We start from the raw sequence: 25785 nt of genomic DNA, 5'->3' as shown, positions 1-25785 counted from the left end.
TAAGAAAAAATATAATATTTTTTGTATTAAAAAAGCTATATTAGTTGAAATGTTTCTTTTATTTAAAAGCAAAAGAGGGTTTAATTATTGTAATTTTATAAATCTATTAAATATATAATAAATTCTACGTTATTAATAATTTTTTAAAAAAAAATAACCTATTTAACAATTTTGTTTTTTTGTTTTTTTTATTAAGCGATCTAAATTGGTTTTTTATATAGTTTTAAGTTAATATCATATCCAATCTTATCCACTAAAAGTTGAAAACTTCTCTCCTTCCTTCTGGAGAAGTCCAGAAATGGAGTCCCAAGAACCGACACCCCTCATCTCTCTCTCTCTCTGTCCTTCCAGAAATTTCTTCTCTTTCCTTTAAATCATCAGCCTTTCTTTCGTTCATTACAGTATCCCCAGTCTTGTAACCTTACATAAACATCATCCAAGATTTATAAAGACAATGTATCATGCTATTTACCATCTGAACCTCCCTCTTCCTCCATCATCATCATCTTCAAACAACACCAGTTCTTCTGGTTTTCTGACTTCTCCAACTCCTATCCGTTCAAGAATCTTGTTCTCACCAAGCGCACAGAAGCATGGCAGAGTACTCCTCAGGGCCATGGCGGCTGGAGAGAACAGAGACAGCCTTGATCACTTGCAGAGGGCCAGCGGCAAGCACCGCCAACCTCCTCCTCAGCCCCAGAAAAGGGTAGCCCCTGTTGCGCCTATAGGTAATAGCACAACAACCTGATCAAAACCCATCCATGGAATTTTTTCTTTTTTTCTTCTTCCACTGATTATTTGAGCTTGTTGCAGGACTGTGGGACAGGTTCCCGACGGCTAGGACAGTGCAACAGATGATGGAGACAATGGAGAGAATGATGGAAGATCCATTTCTGTATTCTTCGGGAGGATGGGCATCGCCGGTGCCAAGCGAGACTGGTGGAGGGTATAGCAGAGGGAGGACGCCATGGGAGATAAAAGAAGGAGAAGGAGATTATAAGATGAGATTTGACATGCCGGGGATGACTAAGGAGGATGTGAAGGTATGGGTGGAGGAGAAGATGTTGGTTGTGAAAGCAGAAAAAGTACCCAAGAAGAAGAAGAAAGAGGGAAGTGGGGAAGTCATTAATGGACGTCAAGGAGAAGAAGAGGACGAAGAAGAAGAATGGTCAGCGAAGAGTTATGGAAGATACAAGAGCAGGATTGCTTTACCGGAGAATGTTCAGTTTGAGAAGATAACTGCAGAGGTTAGAGATGGAGTGTTGTATATAACTATTCCCAAAGTTAATTCTACTGGTAGAATTTTGGACATTAATGTTCAATGAGAGCTCATTTAGTAGTTTGTTTTTCTTTTTCTTTTTCTTTTTTTTCACTTAATGAATTTTGAAAATGTATGGGGTTTATACTTTTACTCTGTAATTTTTCATAAAATTAGAATTTTTAAATAATAGATTCTGAAAATTTGATTCCCCCATTACATATGTCCATTAAATCCGCAAGGTCGTCGTTTTAGTTGACTCATACAAACAGAACTCTGTTCTCTATACGTTTTGATTCCGTAAATGAAGCTTCTTCTCCATGTATTCATTCAAATGAAAGGGTAGACTTTTGAAACTTCCATGAAAGCTTCGTGGTCATGTCGTTTCCTTTCCTTTACCTAATCCCATCCCATGTTAGAAAATTCTTGAATGCAAACCATTGAGAGCCAGACAAGTTTCATTATATTAATTTCAACCCCCATGGAGTCAACCTAATAGAATTCTAAATGCCGTGCTTCTTGGTATAACCAAGTTTTTCTCTTTACTTCTTTGAAAGTAGAAGCCTGCAGACTACAAACATATACATATGTACGTGCATATATATATATATACGTGTGGTTAACTTTCTTCTTCTTCAACATCTATAGCCATGGCTGCTCTAACCTGCAAGTCTCTCCTTTTGCTTTTAGCATCTCTCGTTTTAGCTACCTCCACTCCCACCGCCACCGCCTTGAAACCCAAGGTGACCCAAATCCAGTTCTACATGCACGACATCGTGGGCGGTTCGAATCCGACAGCCATCCAGGTTGCCGGCAGGTCAAACTTCACGAGTCCAGACCCGATTGCAGACACTTTCGGGTCGGTTTTCGTTATAGATAATCCACTTACCGTCACACCCGACCCGAATTCAACTGTGGTCGGACGTGCTCAAGGGATATATGCAATGGCGTCGAAGGAAAACGAGTTGAGCCTCCTCATGAGTCTGACTTGTTCCTTCACCGGCGGAGCTTATAATGGAAGCTCTTTCAGTGTTTTGGGCCGGAATCCGGTGATGAACGAAGAGAGAGAAATGCCGGTGGTCGGAGGGACGGGGATTTTCCGGCTTGCACGTGGGTATTGTTTAGCAAGAACGTCTTCGATCGATCAAATTGTTGCAGTGATCGGATATAATGTCACCTTGATACACTACTAGACGACTATTAACTTCACGTTCTCTATATATATATACACACTTATATTACATGTATACACACACACACACATATATATATATATGAATAAATTTAATTGAATTTATTATATTTTTAAAGTAGGCGAAAGAAATTGTGTAACAGTTATAATTTTTTTCAACGATTACAAATTGGATTATTTTAAAGTTTATTTTGGCAATTATGATTTTAATTTAATTTAATTACCTTAATGATAATTCAAAAAGCTGTTGGCAACTATTAAACTCCACAAATTTCTCTTTTTTAAAAAAAAAAATGTATAAAATCATACTGTAACTCCCATTAGCAATCATGGGTTCACACTGTAACTCCCATTTTCTTGCATTTTATCTCCTTTCAAATTTAAATCCTATTTTCCATCTCCCTCACTCATAAACTGTCACAGAACTGTAAGAAAAAGAAAAAAAATAAGAACAAGAACTGCATTCCAAGAGTAAAAAGAGAATCATGTGTACTCCATGGACAATTCCAAGACTGGTAAGATGGCGGGTGAGAGACTGGGCTTCCTGCTTCTTGGCATGCAGGTTTCCTTTAGGTATAATTATAAAACTCTAAATAATAGATATATATATATATATATATAAATCACTAGTTAAGCTTTCACTGTAAATTTCCATGAAATGAATTACCAGACATCAAGTTAATAGCTTTCTTCTTCTTCTTCTTCTTCTTCTTCTTCTTCTTTTTCTTCTTCTTCTTCTTCTTCTTCTTCTTCTTCTTTTTCTTCTTATTGTAGATGAGGAACCTGATACTAACCGCTCTGGTTCGCCTCAGTTGCCAATCAGAAACGTGGCGTTAAACATGAAAGATAGCAAGAAGATCGCTGAGAACTTATATCGGCGCCGAACGGGGAAGTCGAGTCGGACACGAGTCAGAAACAAAAATGTGAGGGAAGAAACAGGGAGTGATAACTCGAGCAGCTGGCCGCATTTTTCAGATGATGATTACATTGTCTTTTGCTTTGGGGAAGATGGAGCTTTTGATGTTTTAAAAGACGGAAAATCAACAGAGACATCATCTGTTCGCTACCCAAGTCGTACCAGTAGGAATTCAAGGCGTACCAATCGAAAGGTTACCTGCTTATATAGAAACATACATGAATACGTAAATACATAATATGTACAAATAATATGAGCTCTGTTTTGTTCTTACAGCTTAATTTTGGTGAAGGAGAAGTGGTAATTAGCAGGAGGTCTCATGGTTTTAGCTTCAGTAATCAGCAGGCAGAAGAGATTATCCCCGTTAACGAGGTACAATCAATCAATATTAATAAGAGATTAATTTGGAGAATTATTGTATTGTTAACAATAAAAAAAGGGTACTAATGATTGTGACAAATTACTGAAAGTTCTTGATTATTTTCCTATTTAAGGTTGAAGAAGAAGAAGAAGAAGAAGAAAGAATAGTGTACTTGGATACAGGTGGGAGAAGAAGATATGAGGTTGAAGAAGATGGAAAAGGTACGAGGGTATCAGAGGAATCAAGCGACTCTAATCAATCAGATGGAAGTACAGGCTCCTTTGCCTTTCCCATGTATGTTCAATTTCTTTAACTTCAATATATATATATATATATATATATTATGAGTGTTTGAATACTTACTTGATGAAACATATACAGATTAGGATGGGAATGGATGGGCAGCCCTGCAAAAATGCCAAAAGCAGAAAGCCTGCTCTTAAGGAAGGAGAAGCTTCGCTCTTTAAGTTTTCACTGCTGTAGACCCTGAAATTTGGCTCTCCATCTTAATATTTTCCTTTTTAATTCTTCTGGTCAGGAAATTTCCCAAGAGATTATTTATTTGACAAGTTATTTGTTACAAAGTAATATTTACAAATTTCTTTTTAATAATAAATTAGGATATAAAATTTCAAAACCTTCTTTTTATTTTGATTCCCTAAAATCAAAATCAAGAAATTTATGCAAATAGTACTCTATGATTCCCTGAAAAGAATATGTAGTTGTAGCTTATGAGAGTGAATGGAAGCAAAGGTTTATTTTAAAAAACTTGTGAAACTGCAAAATCTCTGAAGCGGGTTAAGAAATCGCATGATTATGTTTTTGACTCGTAAAATGGGAATCCAACGAGGCTAAGATATACAAATCTAAAAGGACCTGATGTTTCGTCGTTGATTCAAAAGCAGAATCGATACAGCCACCAAGTTGCCGAAACGGGCACTTGGTTTAAACAAGCAGCATTAACCTCAATTTGTTAAACTACTGAACAAGATACTATTTATCATTTCTCGGCAAACACAATCTGCATGCATTTACATATCAAAGTATATCCAAAGACAAAAAATTGTAAGAAGAACAAACCCATAAACCATGGGATAAAAGGACATCGGAGTTGATTCACATACAATTACAAGAACCTTGAAGGAAGAAATATAAGAATAAGTTACAGTAGGTTTTGCAGTGTATAGATTTTGTATCAACAGATGAAGGAACTAGAGAATTAAGGCTATGTTTGAAACAAATTAACAAACTTTACAAAATTCATTTCAAAATGCACAATTAGTTCAATATGAGGGATGAAAATTCTATTAGAAGATAATATAATTGGTACTTTAGGGAATTCCTAGTGAAATTGAAATACTGCATTCAAAAATTCTTCAAATCTGATAGAATTTGAAATTTATTGCTCAAATTTCACCTGGGATTTTCAGGAAAATCAACTTTTATCATTTTAGATAGAATTTCACCCCCCTTATAATTGAACTAATAGTGAATTTCAAAAAGAATTCTTCAAAAATTTTCATTTGTTTCAAATTAGTCTAGATGCCTAATTCTACCAAAGGAGCTCATCAAATCCCAAACTGTAAAAGCCCATGCCTGGTGTTAATATACTAGGATCTGAAGACAAGTGACTGGAGATACAACCTTGCACTTGCTGCAGCAGCCAAAGATTCTTCATCTAGCCTTTCTCTTGCAGCAGCAAGAGCAGCAATATAGGCTTCTCTGGCTTCTTCCATTTTCCGCATCCCCTTTTCATCCAAATCATCCTGTTCAATCGATATGAATTGTTCAGAAATTAGGAGAACAAACAAGTAGCAGAAATTTGCAGACACAAAGCAAATGATTAACAGTTGAGAATTGTGATGTCCATTATGGCCTAAAACTAGAAGTAGTTCCACATGTACATATATCCAATGGACATCTATGCAATAGGTAAAATTGTTTGACTACTCCTCTCCTACTTGTCTAACAAGCAATGCTTCAAAAAGAAAGATAGAGTGCTAAAGAAAACACACATGTGGATATAAGTTTGGAGGTTTCAGTGTTTGAGCTTACAAGATAAGGAAGATGATCAAAACGGTAAGGCGTCACATCATAATTTTCAGAATATTTAGTTGAATTGTTCTTCATCAACCCTTCAAACAGCTGCATATACGAGGAAATGTCTCCTTGCATGGAGTTTAGCTCTTCCTGGAGCTTCTCTGCTTTCCTACGGGATGTCATTGCCTCCCACTGCATCTTCTCAAGTGCAGCTTGCTTGTCTGCAAGTTTAATCTGCAAAAAAAAAAGAAGACAAAAAAAAAGACAACAAAGGAAAACTACTTCAAATAATATCACAATATAATTGCAAAATAGAGCTCTCACTCCATAATGTATATGTTTATATACGCCTTGAAAATCGTATATAAGCTTGGATGTGAATGCATTTGCTTGTTCCTGTAGGTGCCTCGGTGTAAGGATGATTTGAGTGGGAAGGAAATACAGAGTCATGTAATCAGTGGACAGTTGTCCTTTAAGGTTGAAAGTAAGGCTAAGACATTTTATGTTTCCAAAACATGATTTTAACCATAAATGAAAACAGAGAAGAATCAAAATTCATTTCGACAAGGCAACTTAAGATTCCAAATTTGAGATTTTAACAACTTATTTTTTTGGAGGTTAGCTAGTTAATATTCTACAGAAGTATAACATAAAAATTGTGTGTACTATTTTTTTTCTTTATATTAGCCAAACAATAAAATCTCATCACAAATCTAAACAAGCAACTTTGCGCCACATTAACTTCTCTGTTTGAATTAAAATAAGTAAACCTTCTGCCACATTCTAGGAATCCACATAAATTAAGCACGTCAAAAGTATTCTATAAATAGGAATTTATATAAATTAAAGAAATGATACCGAAACAATTCCACGAATCCAAGGATATCTTCGATGTAAGAATGAACGATATGCTGCATCCATGGTATAAAAGAAAAAGTTTTAACTCACTAAAACAGCATAAAGCATACAGAAAAGGTACCTTTGCATCAGAGAGTTGACACTGTGTAGACCTAATCAAAGCGTCCTTTTCTGCCACTCGGTGTCTCAGTTCATCAAGCTTTGCATGGACACTATCCATCTGAACCTTTGAGATTTCTGCTAATCTCAGTAGTTCATCTTTCTCCACTAATTTCCTCCGCAGATCTTCCACTTGCTCCCTTAATGCAATTAACTCCTCCCTTTCAGCTGCCAAAGCCCTTGGTGAAATAGTTAACGGATCGCCATCTTGGTTGGTGCTGCCATTCTTACCTTGATCTTTATCTCCATGGTCCCTTTTCTTTTTTGCAAGAGTAGATTGAGCTGCACTCTTGCCCCTTGGATCATTAACCTTCAAGGTACAAGAGAGCATAATCAGCTGTTCTGGGATATACTCCATCAATAGAAGAACTCATGGATTAGGAAAAATGCAAAAATCAAAGAAAACCAGGATAGAATCTATGAAACAGAATAGTTATCATAATGACTTCTCTAATTCACAGGTAAGAGGAAACTACAAAAGATTAAAGAAAATACCATAACTGAATTCTTTGGTAGCCATGGGCTTTCTCCCCAATTTGAGAATCCCACTCTACAGGAACCAATTGTTTAAATAATATTAATTTGCATTAACATAGAGGTCCTCGTGCAACTTTGCAACACAGTAAACCACTATTATTTTATTGGTTACAAGAAGACTTAAACCACCCAAAAACCATATCTAAAGATACTACTAAGTGTTTACTTAAGCATTAAGAGCTTTCTATTTGGCACTTGACCATAGAACCAAAAATGCCGAATTCAATCATGCTTCTAAAGCATGAGCCGAAATTTCATCATGCTTAAACGACCAAGACTAACATGTACATCTATTTTCATATAATAATTTCTAAGTATATTAAGCATCCTAAGTTGTAAACCGAAAAGGAAGAACTCATCAGAAAAGAAAATTTGCTAAATCAGTGTCATGAAGACCTTTTAAAAGTCAAACCAAATAATAACATTGCAAGCAAATCTTCTTATCATCAACATCTATTAACACTAACTTAATGAACAGCTTAAAATTGTAAAAATATATAGAGATAATTGGTATCAAGTGTTGCTACAATGAGGATTTGCAAGCTCAATAACAATTCAGCAACTCGGAGTGATGAATTGCAGCAACTTTGCCAGGATGGATACCAAGTGAGTGATTTAAAATTTAGTTGTACCTACAGGACAATTGAGGTAGTGAAGCCTCGTGGCTATATGGTGCAAGGAAAACATAGCAACTCTAATTTCAACACACATTAATCCCCATATATTCATAGAACATGCAGAATCAGATAAATGATTGGACCAGAGGCAGGCCTATCTGCAGCCATCATTCTTTTAATAGAATAACCCTCTAATATGTAAACTATAATTTTATCATCAGAACTAGTAAAACCTATGTTCATTTTTCAAGTAAAGATTACATGTTTATATCCCATTTTCCATTGTAATTCATTTATGCTGTCTGAGAATTGGTATAAAATGCCTTGTCTGCATGCCAAAAGTCCTTGACTCCCAACATTGCCTAGAAACTTGATTGCCTAACATGAATTGACTTGGATGTTGTTTTCTTGGAGAATACTACTAATTACAGATCAACTTGTATCATGCAACACTAAAATAGAAATGGTACAAAATCCAGCCTCATCAGTACCACTTAATTGCAAATCCATAAAAGAGATATTTTCATTAAGTTACAATCATATAACGTCCATATCCAACATAATCAAACAAGTCTAACATTATCAAACTGAAAATAACATATAGATTCAGAATTTCAAGGTTAAAGTCTCTCACTTTTCGGGACAAAGATTCTCTTGAAGGAGTCTTGGTGTAAGACATGGAACCCCGCCTTGTAAATGAACTGCTTGCTTTCCGATGCTAACCAAATTAGAATCAGTTTATTAATAAAAAATTAATCAAAGAAGTTCGAAAAGATAAAGGAAATTGTCTGGTTAATTAACAAAGTCCTGCAAGAAAAAAACTTCAATCGGACAGACCTAAGTACCACCATTTCTTATGTTAAAAAAGAGTACCACCATTTCTAACTGGTTTCATTAATCAAATTGCGGATATAAAAGTAAACTTATTTCGAACCATTTTCCCAGTAACCAAATTCAAAATCAAACCACTGAGAAGGAAAATTGGAAAGAAAAAACATAAACTAAATAATTCAGCTCCTTCCTTTCTCTAATTTCCCACACCTCAAACAAGAAATGACAAGAAATTTCGCGAGAAAGAGAAAGAGAGTAAGTACGATGAGGGACTCGACGAGAGGGACTATCTCGACTAGGTCATTGAAGAGGACGCGATCCACGTTTCCGTTACCGGAAGAGTGAGAGTCAGCCGCATTAGCGAGCAAGGACTGAAGGCTACTGTGAGTCGGGGACGAGCTGTCGTCGCCGGAGAGCCAGGATTTCGGGTCCCCGAAACCCGAATTATCTTGTAAATCGACGAAATGCTGGGGATCGTACATTGCTCTTTCGAGTGAAGATCTAGCAAAATTCTTTGACTATTTCTCAAGGGATTTCAATTTTCCTTTTTTTGCAGAGAAAAAGTTGGTGTTACAGTGAAGCAGAAGACTTTTGATTTTTGAAACTGGTTCTTGGTTCTTTTCTCCGGACATGGATTATCAACGTCTGTAATTTGGAGGAATTATGTCGTAATTACCAACATACCCTTAACTTTTTCTTTTATTATTTTTTTGGGTTAAAAAATATTAATTTTTTTTTCTTAAAAAAAATAATTTTTGAACTAAAAATTAGAAGATTAAATAATTTATTTTTGACTTAATTTATGAATAAAACCAAATCAAATACGAAAATCCACTCAAACTAAATCAATAAATTAATCTAATCATGAATTGATTTAAGGATAAATTATAATCCACCATAATAATTAACACAATTGATAAAGAATTTCGTTTTAATTTTAATTAAACGATTTAATTATTTTAAATAATAAGCTAAAATATGGTTAAGAATTATTTACAACTTTATGCCAAATTTAAATTTATTTTTTATGTTTTATAAACTTACATAAAAATATAACATTAACTTATCATAATCTTTTATAAATTATTTACAACCATTTTTATTTTAGAATTAGTTATAATAATTGAAAATTTGGATAAAATAATTAAATTAAAAACAATTTAAAATATTGGAATAATTTGTATAAAATTTTATATTACTTAAATATGTGTGACAGTTAATTTTTCATTGTGTAATATTTTATTACATATATATATATACAATAATCTTTATGCTAAATAGGTAAATATTATTCCAATTGAATGACAGGCCGGGCTTAGATTAGGCCCATTGGGCTTAATGAACGCAGCTAATATTTAACTTATTAATATTTCAATTATCTTTTATTTTTTTATCGTTTTATAATTAATTTATTATTATTTTTTTATGAATATTACTATTATTTATTGCTCATCATTAAATTTTCTAATTTTATCATTAAACGGTGGTATAATAATATATATGAACTTGGTGAAATATTAATTGATGGATTCATCACTTGTATTATATTTTCTGGCTTTTGCATGACTTTGAAATGTTTTTTTTTTTTTTTTTCCCAATTTAAGTCACGATAGAGAGAAATATGGTAACCAGTCAAATCTCCATTGAAGAAGAAAATAACAACGAATGAATTCTACTTGTGGGTATTAATAGTTCTGTATTTTGGACTCGTTTTGGAAATTTCAGTATCTTTTTCCCTTTTCCCCACACTTTCTCGGAAACCAAACAATGCATTTCTCTGTAGGTTATATTTACATGGAAATAACTGAGAGAGGATAAGAACATATAACGCCTGTATCGAGGATCAGTTTTTATTTTATGGGTATTTAATATTTAGAACTGTATATTTATTAGATTACCTTTTTTTTAATTTTCAATTTAAATTAATTAAACACCTTCAAGCTGCACCGGTTTCTAGTTTCTTGTAGTAAATTCCTCCTTTCTGGGTTTGATGTTTACATCAGTTTGCGTTTAAATATTTGAATCTTTTTCTTTTTATTTCTGAAAATTTCAGAGCTTGAATCTGGACCATCACTTGCTAAAGGTAAGATTATCTGCTATTTATTTTGTTGGATTTATTTGTTGATTCGTCTATGTTTTGATTTTTGTTGTTCATTAGGGTTGAGATTGAGGTCAGGTTGTTAGCATGTCATATGGGCTTGCCCTTTCTTTCTTTTGAAGCTTAACTCTGGAATGAGGGCATGCTTCTTTTCCCTCTGAATCCTCTGTTTGGTTGCCAAGAAAATGAGATGAAGTTGTGAAGGTAAAAGAAAAAACGCATTAAAGTTTCATTACCCAATAATTGATTTGGTTCTTTTAGCCTAAAGAACCTCTAAGTGAATTCATTTCCTGAAGTATTTCAATTCCGGATTCACTGAGATCTTTGGGTAGAAAAGTTTCTTCTCAGTTGATGGCATAAAGTTCAGTTTAAACTTCATTTGGGAATTTTACCACTACATATCAGTTTGCTATTTGTTGGTTGATAGAAAGTCCTCGATATGAAATCTTACGTGAAGCTTTTAAGAAAATCGGTTTTACTCTTACCATTTAGCATGATACAAAAAAACATTTTAGTATTCAATATTCTATCTGCTGCCCCATTTCTATTAATTAAGTTTAGCAGAAGATAAGATCAGTTTGTACTTAGATTCGCACTTTCAATCTAATGAACTTTGTCTTGATTATATCGGTTTCCTTAACATTTTCAAATACCTCTATGTTATCTCACCAAACCATTTACTTATACCTTGGTACAAGTTCTAATTCTAATATGTACTTATTGTTACAAGACCAGAAAACATGACAGCACAGGTTGGTATCAAAAGTCCAATGAATCTGAATTGCACTTTCTGATTTTGGGAAAAAAAGTGATAAAGTGTGTCAATACTTATCGAAACATTTTCCGTCTGTCTCAGATGAATGTGTTGGTTTCATCGAATTGGAACTAAACCAATCAAATTTGCTTTCAATACGAAAAGTGGGCAGTTCTTTTTTAGACAGATACCAACTCAGTTTTCAATCAAACTGCAGCTTTTACTTCTTTAAATCTATTAGGGATGTTCATGTGCTTATGCATTTACATTGAGGTTTCATCACAAGCTGACAAAACCTCTTGGATGTATGCTTTTGTAAGCTTTTTCTTGCTTTTACCAATCTTGAATTGATGTATGCTCATCAGCCAGATAGTGGATCCAGTTGCAGTCATCTGTCAATGGCTGATAAGCCTGACTACAATTCTTTCAAATTCATTGACAACTCGAAGGAGATAAGCCAGCAGAAAGCATATCACGATAATAAGATCACAGAAAAAAAGCAGAAGAAAGGGATTGGAATAAGAAGGAACCGAAATTGGGCTAATACTAATTCTGTTGCCCAGAATGATCCAAGATTCGAAAGAAAACCTGCTGGTGAAGAAGATGGAGTTAAAGAAAGAACGAAGATTAGAACTGAAATCTCAGTAGTGGACTCACACAGACCTGACCTGGCAGTGTTCTTACAAGACAGCAACTATCAGTTTGTTAAGGAAATTTTCATGGACAGCCGAGTGCCTTCACAGTCCAGGATATGGGATGAAACATTTATGCTGGATCATAGAAGTTTATCACGTGTGATTTGCTCGAATGAGGAAAGTGATAGCGAATCGACAGGAGGAACTCTGGAGACAGTTTCATCCTGTTCAAGCGAGTCTGAACATGTTGAGGAATATAATGATTGTAGAAGGGAAGCAATCAAGCATTGTGTTTCTGATGAGAGATTGGTAGAAAGTGAAGAAGAATTTGATGAGAGTTCGATCAGTCAATCTGCTGGGAAAATTGTGACCGGATTGAAGCCGGTTAGAGAGGTAAGAATTTTCGTCTCCAGTATGTTATACTTCAATGGTTTGAATATGATGCCTTCATTTTAACCGCTTGACTAAGAAGGTAAAAGTTATAATTAAGATTTAATTTTACTGAATTTAACAGTTAAAAGAATGGATTTGGGTCGGATGAGCATTATTATTATTAGCTTATCTGCTACCTACGAGCTTATATTATTTCAATACATATCAGCTAATAATACCTACATGTATAAATAAGAGCTCTCGTGAGAAAAAATTTTCTTTTGTTTTTGGTTCTTGATCTTCTTTCAAAGGTTCCAATCGAGAGTGCAGAGTTGGCAAATTCCGTGCATATGGCAACATCTAAATCCAAAACAACAGACGATAATGGTTGTACAATTGTTGAAATTGAGATAGAGAGTGGAACCACTGGAAATGGCATGGAAGAACTGCAAGAAACTATTGGAGATTGTCCAAAGACTGTAGTTGAAACCAGAAGCAATCTTAAAGTTGAAGATTCGATGTCAAGAGAAAGCCCAACAGGATCAAGCCAAATCTCTGGCAAGAATCCTGAACATGGAAATGAAGAATCCGGTCCACTTGTTTTTGGTCCTTTTCTCGGTCGGATAGGGACAATGCCTTATTCCGGTAGCTCCTCTCTCCGGTCTACTAGCAGCACTTCTAGCTCCTTTGCTTTTCCTATGTAATTTTCGCTGCTCTTGTTATATTTATCATTTATCTTAGTATTAGAATCGAGGTTCTTAATCGTAGTATTACTTGTGAATTACTGTAAAAAAGAATTCTTTTTTTAAGTGAATAATATCACACGTCTCACAATTGATTTATATTTGAACAGACTAGCCTCGGAATGGAATGGCAGCCCGGTGAGAATGGTGGAAGCCGACAGAAAACAACTGAGAAGACAGCAGCAAAGTTGGAGGATATGTTGTTTCCTCTGTTGTAAATTCTGATATTCTTCCTCTGCACCATACATGCATGTATATACACATGTATTCTTTCTGCTCATATTTATTTTTACGTGTATTGGGTTTGCTGTTTCTGGGTTCTGGTATGATGCTGATGATATGGGAATTGTTTTGCTGCAGGAGGATGGGGAATTAAATACATTCATTGTTTATATATGTTTCTTTCTTCTTTTAATAATACACGGGGATATAAACACAATAATAATAAAATATATGATTAAGAAAAGACATTAGGGAAATCTGTGGTTTAATTATATTATAAGGGAGGGAGGGTTGGGTGGAAGGCCCCCTAAGTAGGGAAATATTATAATGGCGGCAATTGCGCCCGTCAAAATCATTGACACAAATTGTTAAGGCAAGACCCACGCCAAGGACCACCACCATGTGCCTAAAATTCTAAGTCTCCATCCATGCCACCCTCTCACTCCACCTTGCCAAACCCATAATACTCTTCCCATTCTTCATTTTTAAGCAACACTGCTCATAAATAGATACACACACATATATAGTTTATATACATATACACAATTTTTACATAACCCGGGAACATACCCTAAATTCCAAATTCATGGTCAGTCCAGATTACATATATAGCAGGACAAGGACCACAATTGACAACATGGAAGAACTTTCACCCAGCTTGCAAAATCTTTCAAGATTTTAAGTTTACTGCCTTGTTAGGTCACTGTCCTACAACCCAATGGACACTGTCCCTTGCCATTATTCTTTACATTTCTCACTGGGATTCAACGAACCTGATTAAGTTGGTACAATCGTGGGGTTCCCAAATAAAAATCTACTAATTATAACCTACCCAATATTGGTGGGTTCTCTCTGACACTCCCATATAATAACTAAGAATTCTATGTTGATATACCCATCATTTTTATATATGTGCCTATGTGCGTGATCATGATAGTTCAAATAGTAAAATGCAATATAAGAGCTTACCCATTTCAACTTGTATACACACACACATATATATATATATATGACACCATCCAATCCATGGATGTTATTGAACTAGACATTGCTGTATGGGGAACTCATACACATGCTTACTTACCAAGATATGGCCATACATACAATCATGGATGATAAGATGAGACGATGATCATCACCCCCACAGATGAGTGTGGTCTCATGTGGAAGACCACTTCTGCACATGTTATGGGCCCCACCTTTCCCCCTCACACCATTTCTCAAAGTAACTGCCCACCCACCTAATGTGCACTCCTCCCTTCCTTCCCGCCTCCACGTCATCATCATCCCGCACTCTTCTTCTCTCCTTTTTCACATTTCAAATCCTAATTCCTAAGGACAAAACGACCACGTTCTAGGGCTAACCCTATAATAGATGCCCACGTGTCCCCTTGCGCGTTAAAGCTATTGTCTAGCCACCGCCACGTGGAGTCATAATCACGCATGAGACTGCTCATGAGCACGTAGGCCACCACCACCCTACAGCACCTACATAATTTGTACACTATCGCGCTACAGCTCCGTACACAAAAGATCAAACCAAAACCAACTGTTTATTTATCACCGCCATTATCCTACCCTTGCTGACGTGGCACATTCTTAATAACTGATTGGATGATTTTCATCAAATAAAAAAAATAAATAAACAAACAACGGAATTTTTTTTCTAATATATTTTGATTAATTTAATTAATTCAAAATACATTAGTAAAAAAATAATAATAATTTTGAAATTAAAAAAAAAAAAAAAAAAAAAAGAGGAGAAGAAAAACCTAACATGAGAGTTAGTTGCAGATAGAAAGGAAAATATCACACTGAAACACCTTCTTCCGATTAATCACCAAAATAAATTCGATCCCCTCGGAAGAAAAAAAAAAAGAAAATTAAATATATAAAAAATTTACAGACAGGAACAACATAATTATATTTTCATATTCTTAACTCCCTTGATTTCTTTACGTTGATTTGTTTTGATTTTTTTTTCGTGAGAGTTTTTGTTTTTTTCGTCTTTTTTTTTGGTAGTCAAAAAAATAAATTAAGAAAAAAAAAGAGTAAGGAATTTAGGGGAGATAAAGGCTAGGCTGATCTTGATCAGTCCACTGACCCTGACTCCAGTAAGCCTGATCAACGGCGTTAGGAAGATCAAACAAACCTTGATCTCCGCCCGCTTGCCAATCCAACGATCCGAATCCACCATTCCCCGATCTACCCTGCAGCGCCGACAACTCCAGCTGTACCGTTTGATCGAGCAATCCTCCGCCGGTGATCTCCTGCATCTTCAATTCCTCTCCTCCACTGCCCATATTCACCATCTTCTGTTGTTCCTGATTTTGCCACTGCTCGGGGTTCTGGTCCAGGCCCTGCGCTTGGCTTAACATGTTGCCGAACCCAAACGACATCGTTTCGTTCGACGATGAAGTTATCAGGCTCGTGAAACTCCCAATCTCCGAGAATATCCCGCAGTCCGAACCTTGCTCAGGAAGCAACGTCCCTGACTCGAACCCGCAGTTGGCGTTTGCATGTCCGTAGAACTTCGTGTCATTGACGTTGAGCAAATTGGAAACAGAGCCAGAAGAATGCCCCGACACCTCAGCCGTAGCAGCAGCACTGGTGAGAGCAACGGCACCGGCTTTCGTAGAAGCTGTGGCGACAATCGCGTTGGAATTAGCAGCGGTTAAACTGGAGCTCTCGCTGCTAGAGTGAGAACTGGCTTTGCGGTCTCGGTGTTGCTGGCTCGACGTCATTGTCGTTGTAGCGGCGGTGACAGTGGCCGCGGCCGCGGCTGAAGAGTCAGGATTAGACGGCTTGGATTTGGCGCGCTTGGCCTTACGACAGCCACCGCCGACGGGGACGTTGCGGAGCACGCCGCCTTTAGTCCAGTAACGTCGGCAGCTCTTACAGAAGTGTCGTGGCTGGGAAAGGTTGTAGTTGTTGTAGTAACAGAACTTGGTGTTGAGAGAGTCGCAGCGCGGGCACTTAAGCGCCTGGTGATTCTGGTGATGGCTGTGCGGCCTCAGCCGCCTGTCTCCTCCTCCGCCACCAAACAACCGCCCTCCGCCTCCTATCGCGTGGATGTCTTGCATTTTTGACGAGCAAAACCAACTCGGTAATTCCCTAACTCGCTACAACCTCTGCGTACTTCTTTTCTATTACTTTTCCTTGCTCCTCGGGAAAAAAAAAAAAAAAAAAAAAAAAAAAAGACGAAAAACGAAAAACCTCTGCGGTTTCGCTGATCAAATTTGCAGTTGCAGAGAAAAATCAGCAGACAATAAACAGAAATGGTTTATTGTAGCAGCGTCATGTGGAGCGGCAAGTCTCTGTCCGAGACGTATAGCAGGAGAAGAAGAAGAGGTTCAGTTTTGAAGATCTGACAAATATCCTCTCACATATCTTCCTACTATAACAATACTCCTTATAAAGTTACCAAATTACCCCTACAATTCCCCGCACTTCTCCCCGACCCCACTAACAAAATTACATCCTTACCCCTCAGGTGATTTAACAAACAAAGGGTAAAAATGGACTTTTAGTGAAAAGAAATGCTTGACCGTTTGGGGGGATTTGACGAGACACGTTGGGGAAGAATCACCGTACTATGGACGGGATGAGGTGAGTAAGAGGGGGATGGATCAGGACCGTGGGAGGTGGGACACGTGGACGGTGGAGAAGGTGGGAGAGTTGATGTCCAGAAAATCAGGTTGTCGACTTGTCGGCCATCCCGATTTATCTGTTGTGCTCCATCGGTCTTCCGAACAAATGGTTCACTGCCTGCCACGTTTCCTATTCGGATTGGTCCACTCTCCTTAATTATTTTTTATTTAATTTAAACAGTTAGTCTAACAGTGGGTCTGCCTACAGTGAAATAGATTACCCCCTAATACGGCACTTGCTGCCGTGCGTTTTGAATCTTGATTGCGATTGTGTATAGGCATTATTTAATATCCGTTGGATGTATGCATACAATATCAAATTAAAAAAAAAAAAAAAAAAAAATTAAATATATATAGTGAAATAAAATACCCGTCTCTACATACATATATACAATATGGATATTTTGCTTACTATTATTATTGTACATTGATAAATATTTAAGCGTACTATATTTACTAAAGTTTAATTTAAAGATATTTATTTGGGTATGTGATATTTTATGATGAAAAATAATGGGCATGAACCAAAGGTTGGAGATAATGAAGAGGTAGGAAGAATTAATTCCTTGACAAAACCAGTGTGGGCAGTTGGGTCAAGTAGGTGCCCCAACCACAATGGGCGTGTAGCTCCACAAGGTTGAGTCAATTGGGACATGTGTCCTATAAGCTCTAACGGATTGGGACGCTTGCTTGCACAATCACCCGGTACTTATTATTAGTCAACCAAATCGGCTTTGATCTTCTCTCCATCCCATTAATTGCTCTCAAATTTTCCTCCTCTTCGAATTGTTGTTTGAATTTATAATTAAAAACAAATTAAATCGTTAATTACGGATGTAATTGTTTTTAATACCTTAAGCAACAAGCTTTTTCAAAAGTTTAGATTGATGGGTTTAATCAAACAACAAAATTAAGCCAACCAAAAAAGTTTTGGTACAAAATTGAATTGATTAATTCATGTTAGGCAGCAGCTTAGAGCCAACTAATTTGGTGCGCGGTGTGCAAAAGTTCATTATTATCGCCATTATGTTCTTGGGATTTTCATCAGACGATACTTACAACCACTACTAACCCCCTTTAGCCTAATCCTCATAATTAATCTCATTAGTTTTTTAATGTTATAATTAAATTCATCATTAATTTGCCACGTATACATGGAAATCAATTAATTATAATTGCTAATATAAATCAAAACTAAACTTACAAGTTATAATCATTACCCTTTTCTTAAATAACACATGAAATTCAAATTCGATTTTTTAACAACATATACCATGCACAAATATACTATATATCGAATCATAATACGTGTGTGTGTGTATATGAAATCTCAAATCAGAGTGAACACCTGGGATCAAATTCACATTGCAGACTAAGGGCAGGGCTAGTATATATGTACATTATCCACAATTTCACACACAAGTCGACCTCCGTAATGTCACGTACAAATAATTGTAGGGCTTATTTGTCTTTATAAGGACAAGCAATGTTCATCGTGGCCCCCCATCAACAGAGCATACTAGCCGTCCATCAACTGTTGATCAACTTCAATTATCAACAAAGTGGACCCCAACAAAAGTTCCAATCCTTGCAAATCAAACCGTCCATCAAGACTACTCTGGTCATCATCACTGTTTCGTACCATTGTATACATGTGAATGTACCACCAAATTTTTTCTGTCCGTAGTAGCAAAAATTGTGTAGTAGTAGTAGTGACAGTGATAGTAGTAGTAACGTTCACGAGATATTAAATTATGTTGAATCTTAGAGTCGCAAGTGAAGACAATTCGCGTATCAAATTTGCCCCTCTACGAAGGGCTTATGCATCTTCGCATCTTCTTTTGTATGTCCCTTGCTTATCCCTGCAAAATTTATTTATTTATTTATTTATTTATATATATATTAAAATAACATAAAATTTAATTTTTTTATATTAAAATTGGTAAGCTTTTAAATAAAATTTAATGATTTTTTTTTAAAGAAAATTATGTTAAAAATGTTGCTTGCATCCTAATATTTTTTGTGGGTATGTGGTAAAATAATTTATTTTAAATTAAGATGAAATTTTTAATTATTTTAAATTAATTAATTTGGATTTTAGTTCAAATAATAAATTTAAATTAAGATAAAAATAAATGAAGGAGAAATAAAAAGTTTGGTATGCGGGTGTGGGGGAGCGAACAGGTAAAATTGATGGGAACATGTTCACAGCGCACATGGGCCTGTGGGGACACTCCTAAATTAGGCCTTCCGGTACTTGTCTACGTCTCTTTCTCTCTCAGAAATTTCAAAGCTCTTACCTATTATACACCCATGATGATGATGATATTAATATTCATGTATGTCTATGTGTATGTACATGTGCATGTGCATGTATGTCTATGTGTATGTGTATGTGTATGTGTACATGCACATATTAATATAATGTGCATACCTTATTCCGTATTTAGACGGTCTAAATCAAAGTGGGTAGAAAACGAAAATTGACTAAGAATTGGGGGTGTGGTTGAATGAAATTCGCAAGTTGGGAAAAAAAAAATGCTTTTGTTGGTATATTAAAATAAGACCATTTCACTAGTTTCGTTGATAGGATTTTGACAGGGTCATGGACCCACCACCCCCCCCAATAGCCCGATTGATGATAAAACAATTTCAACAAAATAATATTTTACCAAAAATTGACACTTCGTTTACATACATACATATATATATATATAGATATATATATAGAGTTGTATGCAAAATTCTTTTATGCATTATTTTACTTGTGATTATATATACATTTTTTTTAATCCAATATGCATTATTATTATATATAGTAATATAAAATATAAAGGGAATTAGAAAAGTGTTTGATTATTATTTTAAATTAAGTTATGTTATTTTAATTATAACATATATAAGAAAATAAATTTATATTAGGTGGTCCTCAATTGGGTCCTTTATTTTTTTTGTGTACATGGGGGGGAGGGGGTGATCAGATTAGAAACTTTTGGAATTCAATATTTTGGACCCACCATTGTTTTGTTTGTTTACTATTAAAAATATTAATTTGGAAAGGGCAAAATAAAATATTTGACCAATTTCCTTTTTAGTATATCATATGTTGAAATTTTTTTTTTTAAGTAAAAATTAGTAAAAAAATGAATAAAATAAAAAATACCCACAACAATAAAATTGTTAGATATGATCTAATGTTATTATATATATATATATATATATGTATTTAATATACAAAATTATTACATGTACTTTTGAGATTAAGCCGACATGAAATTATACTTGTCAACTAAATTCTCATTACATCCTTAACCCATAAGTTCTCCTTTAATTTTATTTATTTTTTATAATTTATTGTTTTAAATGCTAATCATCTAGAGATTAATCATACAAACCAACAGAAAATGTGACATATAATAATGTCTCACAACTAAATTTTAATTAAATAATTAAATTGTGTATCACTTAATTTCGGGACCCAATTGTATTATCTATCAACTAAACCAATAATGCACCCTTAATCCAACGATGGATCTCTTTACACGTGCACAATCATAATTAATCCATTCATGATTTGATTCATCAAACTCTTAACTCACCATCCATAACTTCATTAATAAGCTTGCATGAATGAGTATTATGGGTAAAATTGGTTGTACAAGTTTTACATGCACCAATATACATATACATGCATATAAATTCAATAAAAAAAATTAAATAAAATCATCAATGTGGTGTTAGAAAAATTTAAAAAAAAAATTAAATCAGATCTAATAAATCTAACTTTCGAATCAACATATTGTCTTAAAAATTATTTTTCTTTAATTATAAAATTTTAAAAAATAAAATGACGCGTGTATAATTCGAAAATCATAACTACTTATTTATATTTTAAAAATCACACGTTATAAAAAAAAAAAAAAAAAAATTGCTAGTGATGTTTTGTTATTTAGCTTTTGTTGGTAATAAAGAATTGATGTTAACGGAAGATGAACTCCAAGATCTCCATGTCACATCCATTTGATCTTTTCTTCTTTTGTTTTTTTTTGGATGAATTTTATAGTCCATCCAAACGCGTCCCAACAAGAATCATTTCTCTCATGCTATGAAACGAACAAAACCAGTGTCGTTTTCGTTTGAATGTAACATGCATATGGAATGTAGGTTTAGTTTAGTTGAACAACAATACTGATCTTGATTAGTAATATAAATTCATAATTACCCACTAGAGGTAGAGGTATTATGTCAAGATTACTCATGATTACTCTCTGTTTAATCATAGTTGGCTTCATCATGGCTTCTTTGATTCTTCCTCAAGAGACCAAATAAAAGGTTTGACAAGTAAAATATCTCTACTATATATACGTACGTACGTGATGTTATTATTAGTTACACTTATCATATATATACATATATATATATATAGTGAGAGAGAGAGAGAGAGAGATTATTATTCAACTTTCTACCAACTTAGAATTAATTTTTAACATTTCGATGCATCCAATTCTCTGTTTTTATACCCATATGAAAGTTGATTCATATTTTGTAGCCATAATTAAATCAATCGAAACCCACATGTTAAAAAGAATTGATCCATCAAATGATGGTAAATTTGCATGCGCATGCATGCATGTCCATACATGTATGTAGACGTGTGTGTTTGTGTGTGTGTGTGTATGTATATATGTAACTTGCTTTTCTATTTTGGTGAATAATAAAATTGAAGAATTCATAGATCTCAAGTAGTGGGTGTTGAAAATAGAACGTAGAAAGTGAATAGATATAGACGTTGGGAGTTGACCATATTGTTTAAGCAAAGTGAAAGTCTCAAGAGGAAATCAATCAAAGTGGGCGTTGATATTATGAGTATCACAGCCTACTCATCAATTAATACTGTTGACCCAATCAAAAAATTAAACTGTACAAATATATCATCTTCTTAGAGTGTGTGTGTGTGTGTGTGTAGGTATATATGTATGTATATAGGTACATATGTATGTTGGGGAGGTGCCGGGTTAAAAAAGTCTCTAACAAGCCTTGACTATGAATTTCAATTCGTCAATTTCATGTCTCTTAATTGATTCCATTTGATTTTCGTATACTTCCAAAATGGTCTGTTCATGTATATGTTTATATATAAATATAAATATGAGGTTTCTGGATAGCTAGGTAAACCAGGAATCATCTTTTTGGTTCCATGTTTATTACACTAAGTTCTCTACGTATACATATATGTTTATATATGATTTGTTATATATATAAAATTTTCAATAATCAAATCACTAACAACTCAAACCCCAAGCTACCGTTTTCTTCTTGTAATTCATGTCTTAATGCTTTTGCCTTTTCATCAATCTCTCTTTACATGATACCCTTCTTTTATCATATATATATATATATATATATATATATTATATAGGCAGGCTATACATGGTTTAATTGATTCTTCCTTTTTTGCAGTTCAACTGTCCCTAAACTTCTTTGATTAGGTAAAGATTTTTCATAATAGTTGAAAAGAAATATCATTTGAGGTTATGGAAAAAAGGGGAGTTGTACCCTATCATACTAAATATAGATATATTTTATCACTATATATACATCTATACATTGAATGATTGTAACATTGTTCAAAGATCCTGCACTGCGTACAGAGGGAGCTTGAATATTCAATTTGAACACAAATTTTAAATTTTGATTGCATTAAATGAAATGAAATATAGAGGGACCAGATTTAGTAGATCATGAAATCAAGATCCCACATTGAATAGCAGTGAGATCCATATCTTCAAACTGTTCTTTGAGGCAGTCAGCCAAATTTTTGGACTTCGTCAACTTCCACAAATAAAATCTTGTGATGATAAGATTTCTTCCCAGCATCATACAATTACTAAATGCAATACAATCAATAGAACAAGTCAAGTATTCTTTTGGATTGTCACAGAATATCTAACGCGGGTTTACAAATGAATTCTACGAAATTCCTAAATCTGTTTCTACGAGTAAAAGTCGGAGTACTCCAGTCTCTGCACTCACAAAATTCAGCCACATCTACGCAAAATGAGCATTTAACATAAAAAAAAATCCTAGTTTCCAAAATTCAACAGACATTCAAGCAACTCTGGTTTACCCTTTCTGCGTTTGAGAATTTTTCAGACAAAACCGACGAAAAAACAAGATAATTTCAATAACCAGCGGGGTTGCAAGCAAATCAGCTGAACAAACTGTTCTCCGGAGATATTAAGAAGCACTTGTACGACTCATGCTCTTGCTTACAGAGCAGAATCCAGAATAGGATGTGATTTATAAGGGGTAAATTCTCAAGAATGCGAGATTCAAAATACATATATATATATATATATATATTGAGATAAAGATTCAAAATACATATTACAAAACCCACCTCACTCTGGCAGCTAAAGAGAGTTAAATGAAAGCTACTCCTGCCCAAGTACGAAACTAGAAATCCTGTATCCTGACTATCGGATAAAACTAAACAACTAGGTTATTGATCAAATAGAAACCCTGTACAAAGCATAGAAACTTTACAAGGCATGCAGGAAACCTGAAATCTGTATAGAATCAATAAGAATTGAGACCTCCCAGCATACGAATATTATTTTACACAAACCTGCTCAAATACCAAATTAAAACTTGATTTGGCCAGGAAGGAAATAATTAACCGACATATAAAAGATTCTAACAAATAAATAGGCTGAATCTGGAAAGGAAATAATTAATCAGACATATAAAAGATTCCAACGAATAAATAGGTTGAATTTGGAAAGGAAATAATTAATATCTTTCTTGATCTACTAATATCTTTCTTTTCCTTTTCATTTTCGTTCTGAGATTCTAGACTCCAGAAGTTTGTTTATGATTTCTTCCTCCAAGAAAAAAAAAAGTTCATGATATCAAGAAACTAAAGACCATTAGAGATGGAATTGTAGCTTGCTTCTCTAAATTCTAAATTTTATGTAGTTTGGAGTATATACTCGGAATAGAAAAAGACTCCTCTCAGACAATGCAATGACATAAACGTGGTTACCGTTACTGAGCTCAAGGGCAATGCTTTTCAATTTTCTAAACCTTTGACAGCATAAACTACATAAATAGAAGTCCAAAGAAAGAAATCTCAAAAATCAGGAAATCGTGCTCGGCCCCAGCTCAAGTAAAGCCATTTGAACTTCACAATTACTGAAATCTATTAAATATGAAATCAAAATAGGAAGACACGAGAAAAATGAGAACAGACATCCCCTAACCACCTTTGTTTCCGTGTTTGGAAGGAATTGGCATTCTGCCTTTAGTTTTTCTTGGTTATTAATGGGCAACGAGTGAATCTATTTAAAATGAGTTGCAACCATGGGATTATATCCACAACCCGAAAAAAACAAGAAGAAGCTTGTAGCCCTTATCCTTGCACCATTTTCCATCATATACAGAGACAAAGGGATAGAAGGGCGGCATTTTATCTAATATTGCAAACAATAGAGATCATTGGTTTCAAACCTTAAGTATCCCGTTTAAAGGTCATTTTATCCTTAATAGGGAATGTCATTGGGAGCTCTTTAACTTTTTGGTTGAGACCCTTATCTAACTTCTTGCTTCTTTTGTTTTCTATAGCTTTTGCAGATGGGTTGAACCCCTTTGTTGCCAGACAAAAAAAGGTCATTCTATCCTGATATAAAGCTTTTCTAAACTTTATGTTTTTTCTCTCAAAGAGAAATAAGAAAACCATGAAACACTAATTAGAATAAGTTCTAGTGGCTCATAGGTAATAAACCTTCCAATCCTATATCAGGACGGACATAAGAAAGCCACCGAGGACAGGGATTTAATCAAGATATCATCCATCTAATCAGAAAATACATACCATGATGCTGTATAACGTTCAAGACGTTCATGATGTCAATCTTAAGGTTATGTTTGGAATAAACCTAAAAGTTTTGTAGAGATTCTTTGTAAATCTATTTAATTCAACTAGCTGATTGTGAAAATCATCTCTAAAGAAAAAAAATTAAATTGATCTTGTATGGAATTCCAAATGGATTGAAACAGCGAATTCCAGGTTCCATCAATTGCACATGAAACTCCACATGAAATTAATTTTTTTGTCATCCTAATATATAATAACCAATCAATTTGGGTAAGAGTTTGGGTAACAACTAAGGTAAGGTTCCCTATTTCTAGACACTAAGCATAAACTAAATAATAAAATTTTTATGTCTACCTAAAAAATAACCTAAACATTCGTACAAAACAAGCAAGTAATATTTACTAAATAAGCTAAATATCCGTAATAATAATAGTATATGAACATTAATAATTACATAAATATCTCTTAATAGTGTAATATGTCAAATTTAAGATCTGCCAGTTCTGTATGACGTACTGTTTTCAGTATTCTAGTGAAGATGGCATATCATATTAGTGCCTTCTGCTGAAATGTATGAGAAAGTAGCTACAAAGAACCATGTTCCAATGCGCTGGAAGCGTTATCTGGTAGGTTCTAAACTTTTAAACTAAAGAAGAAAACATGACA

The 25785-nt window shown here is 34.5% G+C and overlaps 5 protein-coding genes and 1 pseudogene across 14 annotated transcripts; 4 read left to right on the top strand and 2 right to left on the bottom strand.

Moving 5' to 3' along the window:
- Positions 1–97: 97 nt before the first annotated feature.
- LOC110823321 (small heat shock protein, chloroplastic-like) lies at positions 98–1474 on the top strand. Its single transcript, XM_088211308.1, has 2 exons — positions 98–728; positions 814–1474. The coding sequence occupies exons 1-2, from the start codon at positions 455–457 to the stop codon at positions 1323–1325; spliced, it is 786 nt and encodes a 261-aa protein (XP_088067434.1). The 5' UTR covers positions 98–454; the 3' UTR covers positions 1326–1474.
- Positions 1475–1604: 130 nt separating this feature from the next.
- LOC110823484 (dirigent protein 23 pseudogene) lies at positions 1605–2478 on the top strand (annotated as a pseudogene).
- A 371-nt stretch (positions 2479–2849) lies between these two features.
- On the top strand, positions 2850–4296 carry BASL (breaking of asymmetry in the stomatal lineage). The gene is made up of 5 exons (XM_088211307.1): positions 2850–3023; positions 3225–3559; positions 3643–3738; positions 3861–4021; positions 4109–4296. Exons 1-5 carry the CDS (start codon positions 2936–2938, stop codon positions 4215–4217), a joined length of 789 nt encoding a protein of 262 aa, XP_088067433.1. The 5' UTR covers positions 2850–2935; the 3' UTR covers positions 4218–4296.
- Positions 4297–4696: 400 nt separating this feature from the next.
- MPB2C (movement protein binding protein 2C) lies at positions 4697–9392 on the bottom strand. The gene is made up of 5 exons (XM_022053861.2): positions 9033–9392; positions 8573–8656; positions 6747–7094; positions 5783–6001; positions 4697–5493 (listed from the first exon to the last, which is right to left on the bottom strand). Exons 1-5 carry the CDS (start codon positions 9249–9251, stop codon positions 5338–5340), a joined length of 1026 nt encoding a protein of 341 aa, XP_021909553.2. The 5' UTR covers positions 9252–9392; the 3' UTR covers positions 4697–5337.
- Positions 9393–10300: 908 nt separating this feature from the next.
- LOC110823457 (uncharacterized) lies at positions 10301–13683 on the top strand. 10 transcript variants are annotated; one of them, XM_088211065.1, is made up of 5 exons: positions 10301–10630; positions 10823–10852; positions 11991–12649; positions 12940–13273; positions 13482–13683. In XM_088211065.1, exons 1-5 carry the CDS (start codon positions 10627–10629, stop codon positions 13484–13486), a joined length of 1032 nt encoding a protein of 343 aa, XP_088067191.1. In that variant the 5' UTR covers positions 10301–10626; the 3' UTR covers positions 13487–13683. The 10 variants fall into 10 exon arrangements, with proteins under 10 accessions (XP_088067191.1, XP_088067182.1, XP_088067189.1 ...); XM_088211056.1 differs by having other exon boundaries at positions 10304–10630; positions 12940–13328; XM_088211063.1 differs by having other exon boundaries at positions 10305–10584; positions 10824–10852; positions 12940–13328.
- A 1717-nt stretch (positions 13684–15400) lies between these two features.
- OBP4 (OBF binding protein 4) lies at positions 15401–16963 on the bottom strand. The gene has a single exon (XM_022053908.2). It carries the CDS (start codon positions 16674–16676, stop codon positions 15654–15656), a length of 1023 nt encoding a protein of 340 aa, XP_021909600.1. The 5' UTR covers positions 16677–16963; the 3' UTR covers positions 15401–15653.
- Positions 16964–25785: the final 8822 nt, after the last annotated feature.

The sequence above is a fragment of the Carica papaya genome, chromosome 9, assembly GCF_054855325.1.
Source record: "Carica papaya isolate Zhongbai chromosome 9, ASM5485532v1, whole genome shotgun sequence".
Taxonomy (NCBI): domain Eukaryota; kingdom Viridiplantae; phylum Streptophyta; class Magnoliopsida; order Brassicales; family Caricaceae; genus Carica; species Carica papaya.
This window is presented reverse-complemented; position numbering and strand designations above follow the sequence as displayed.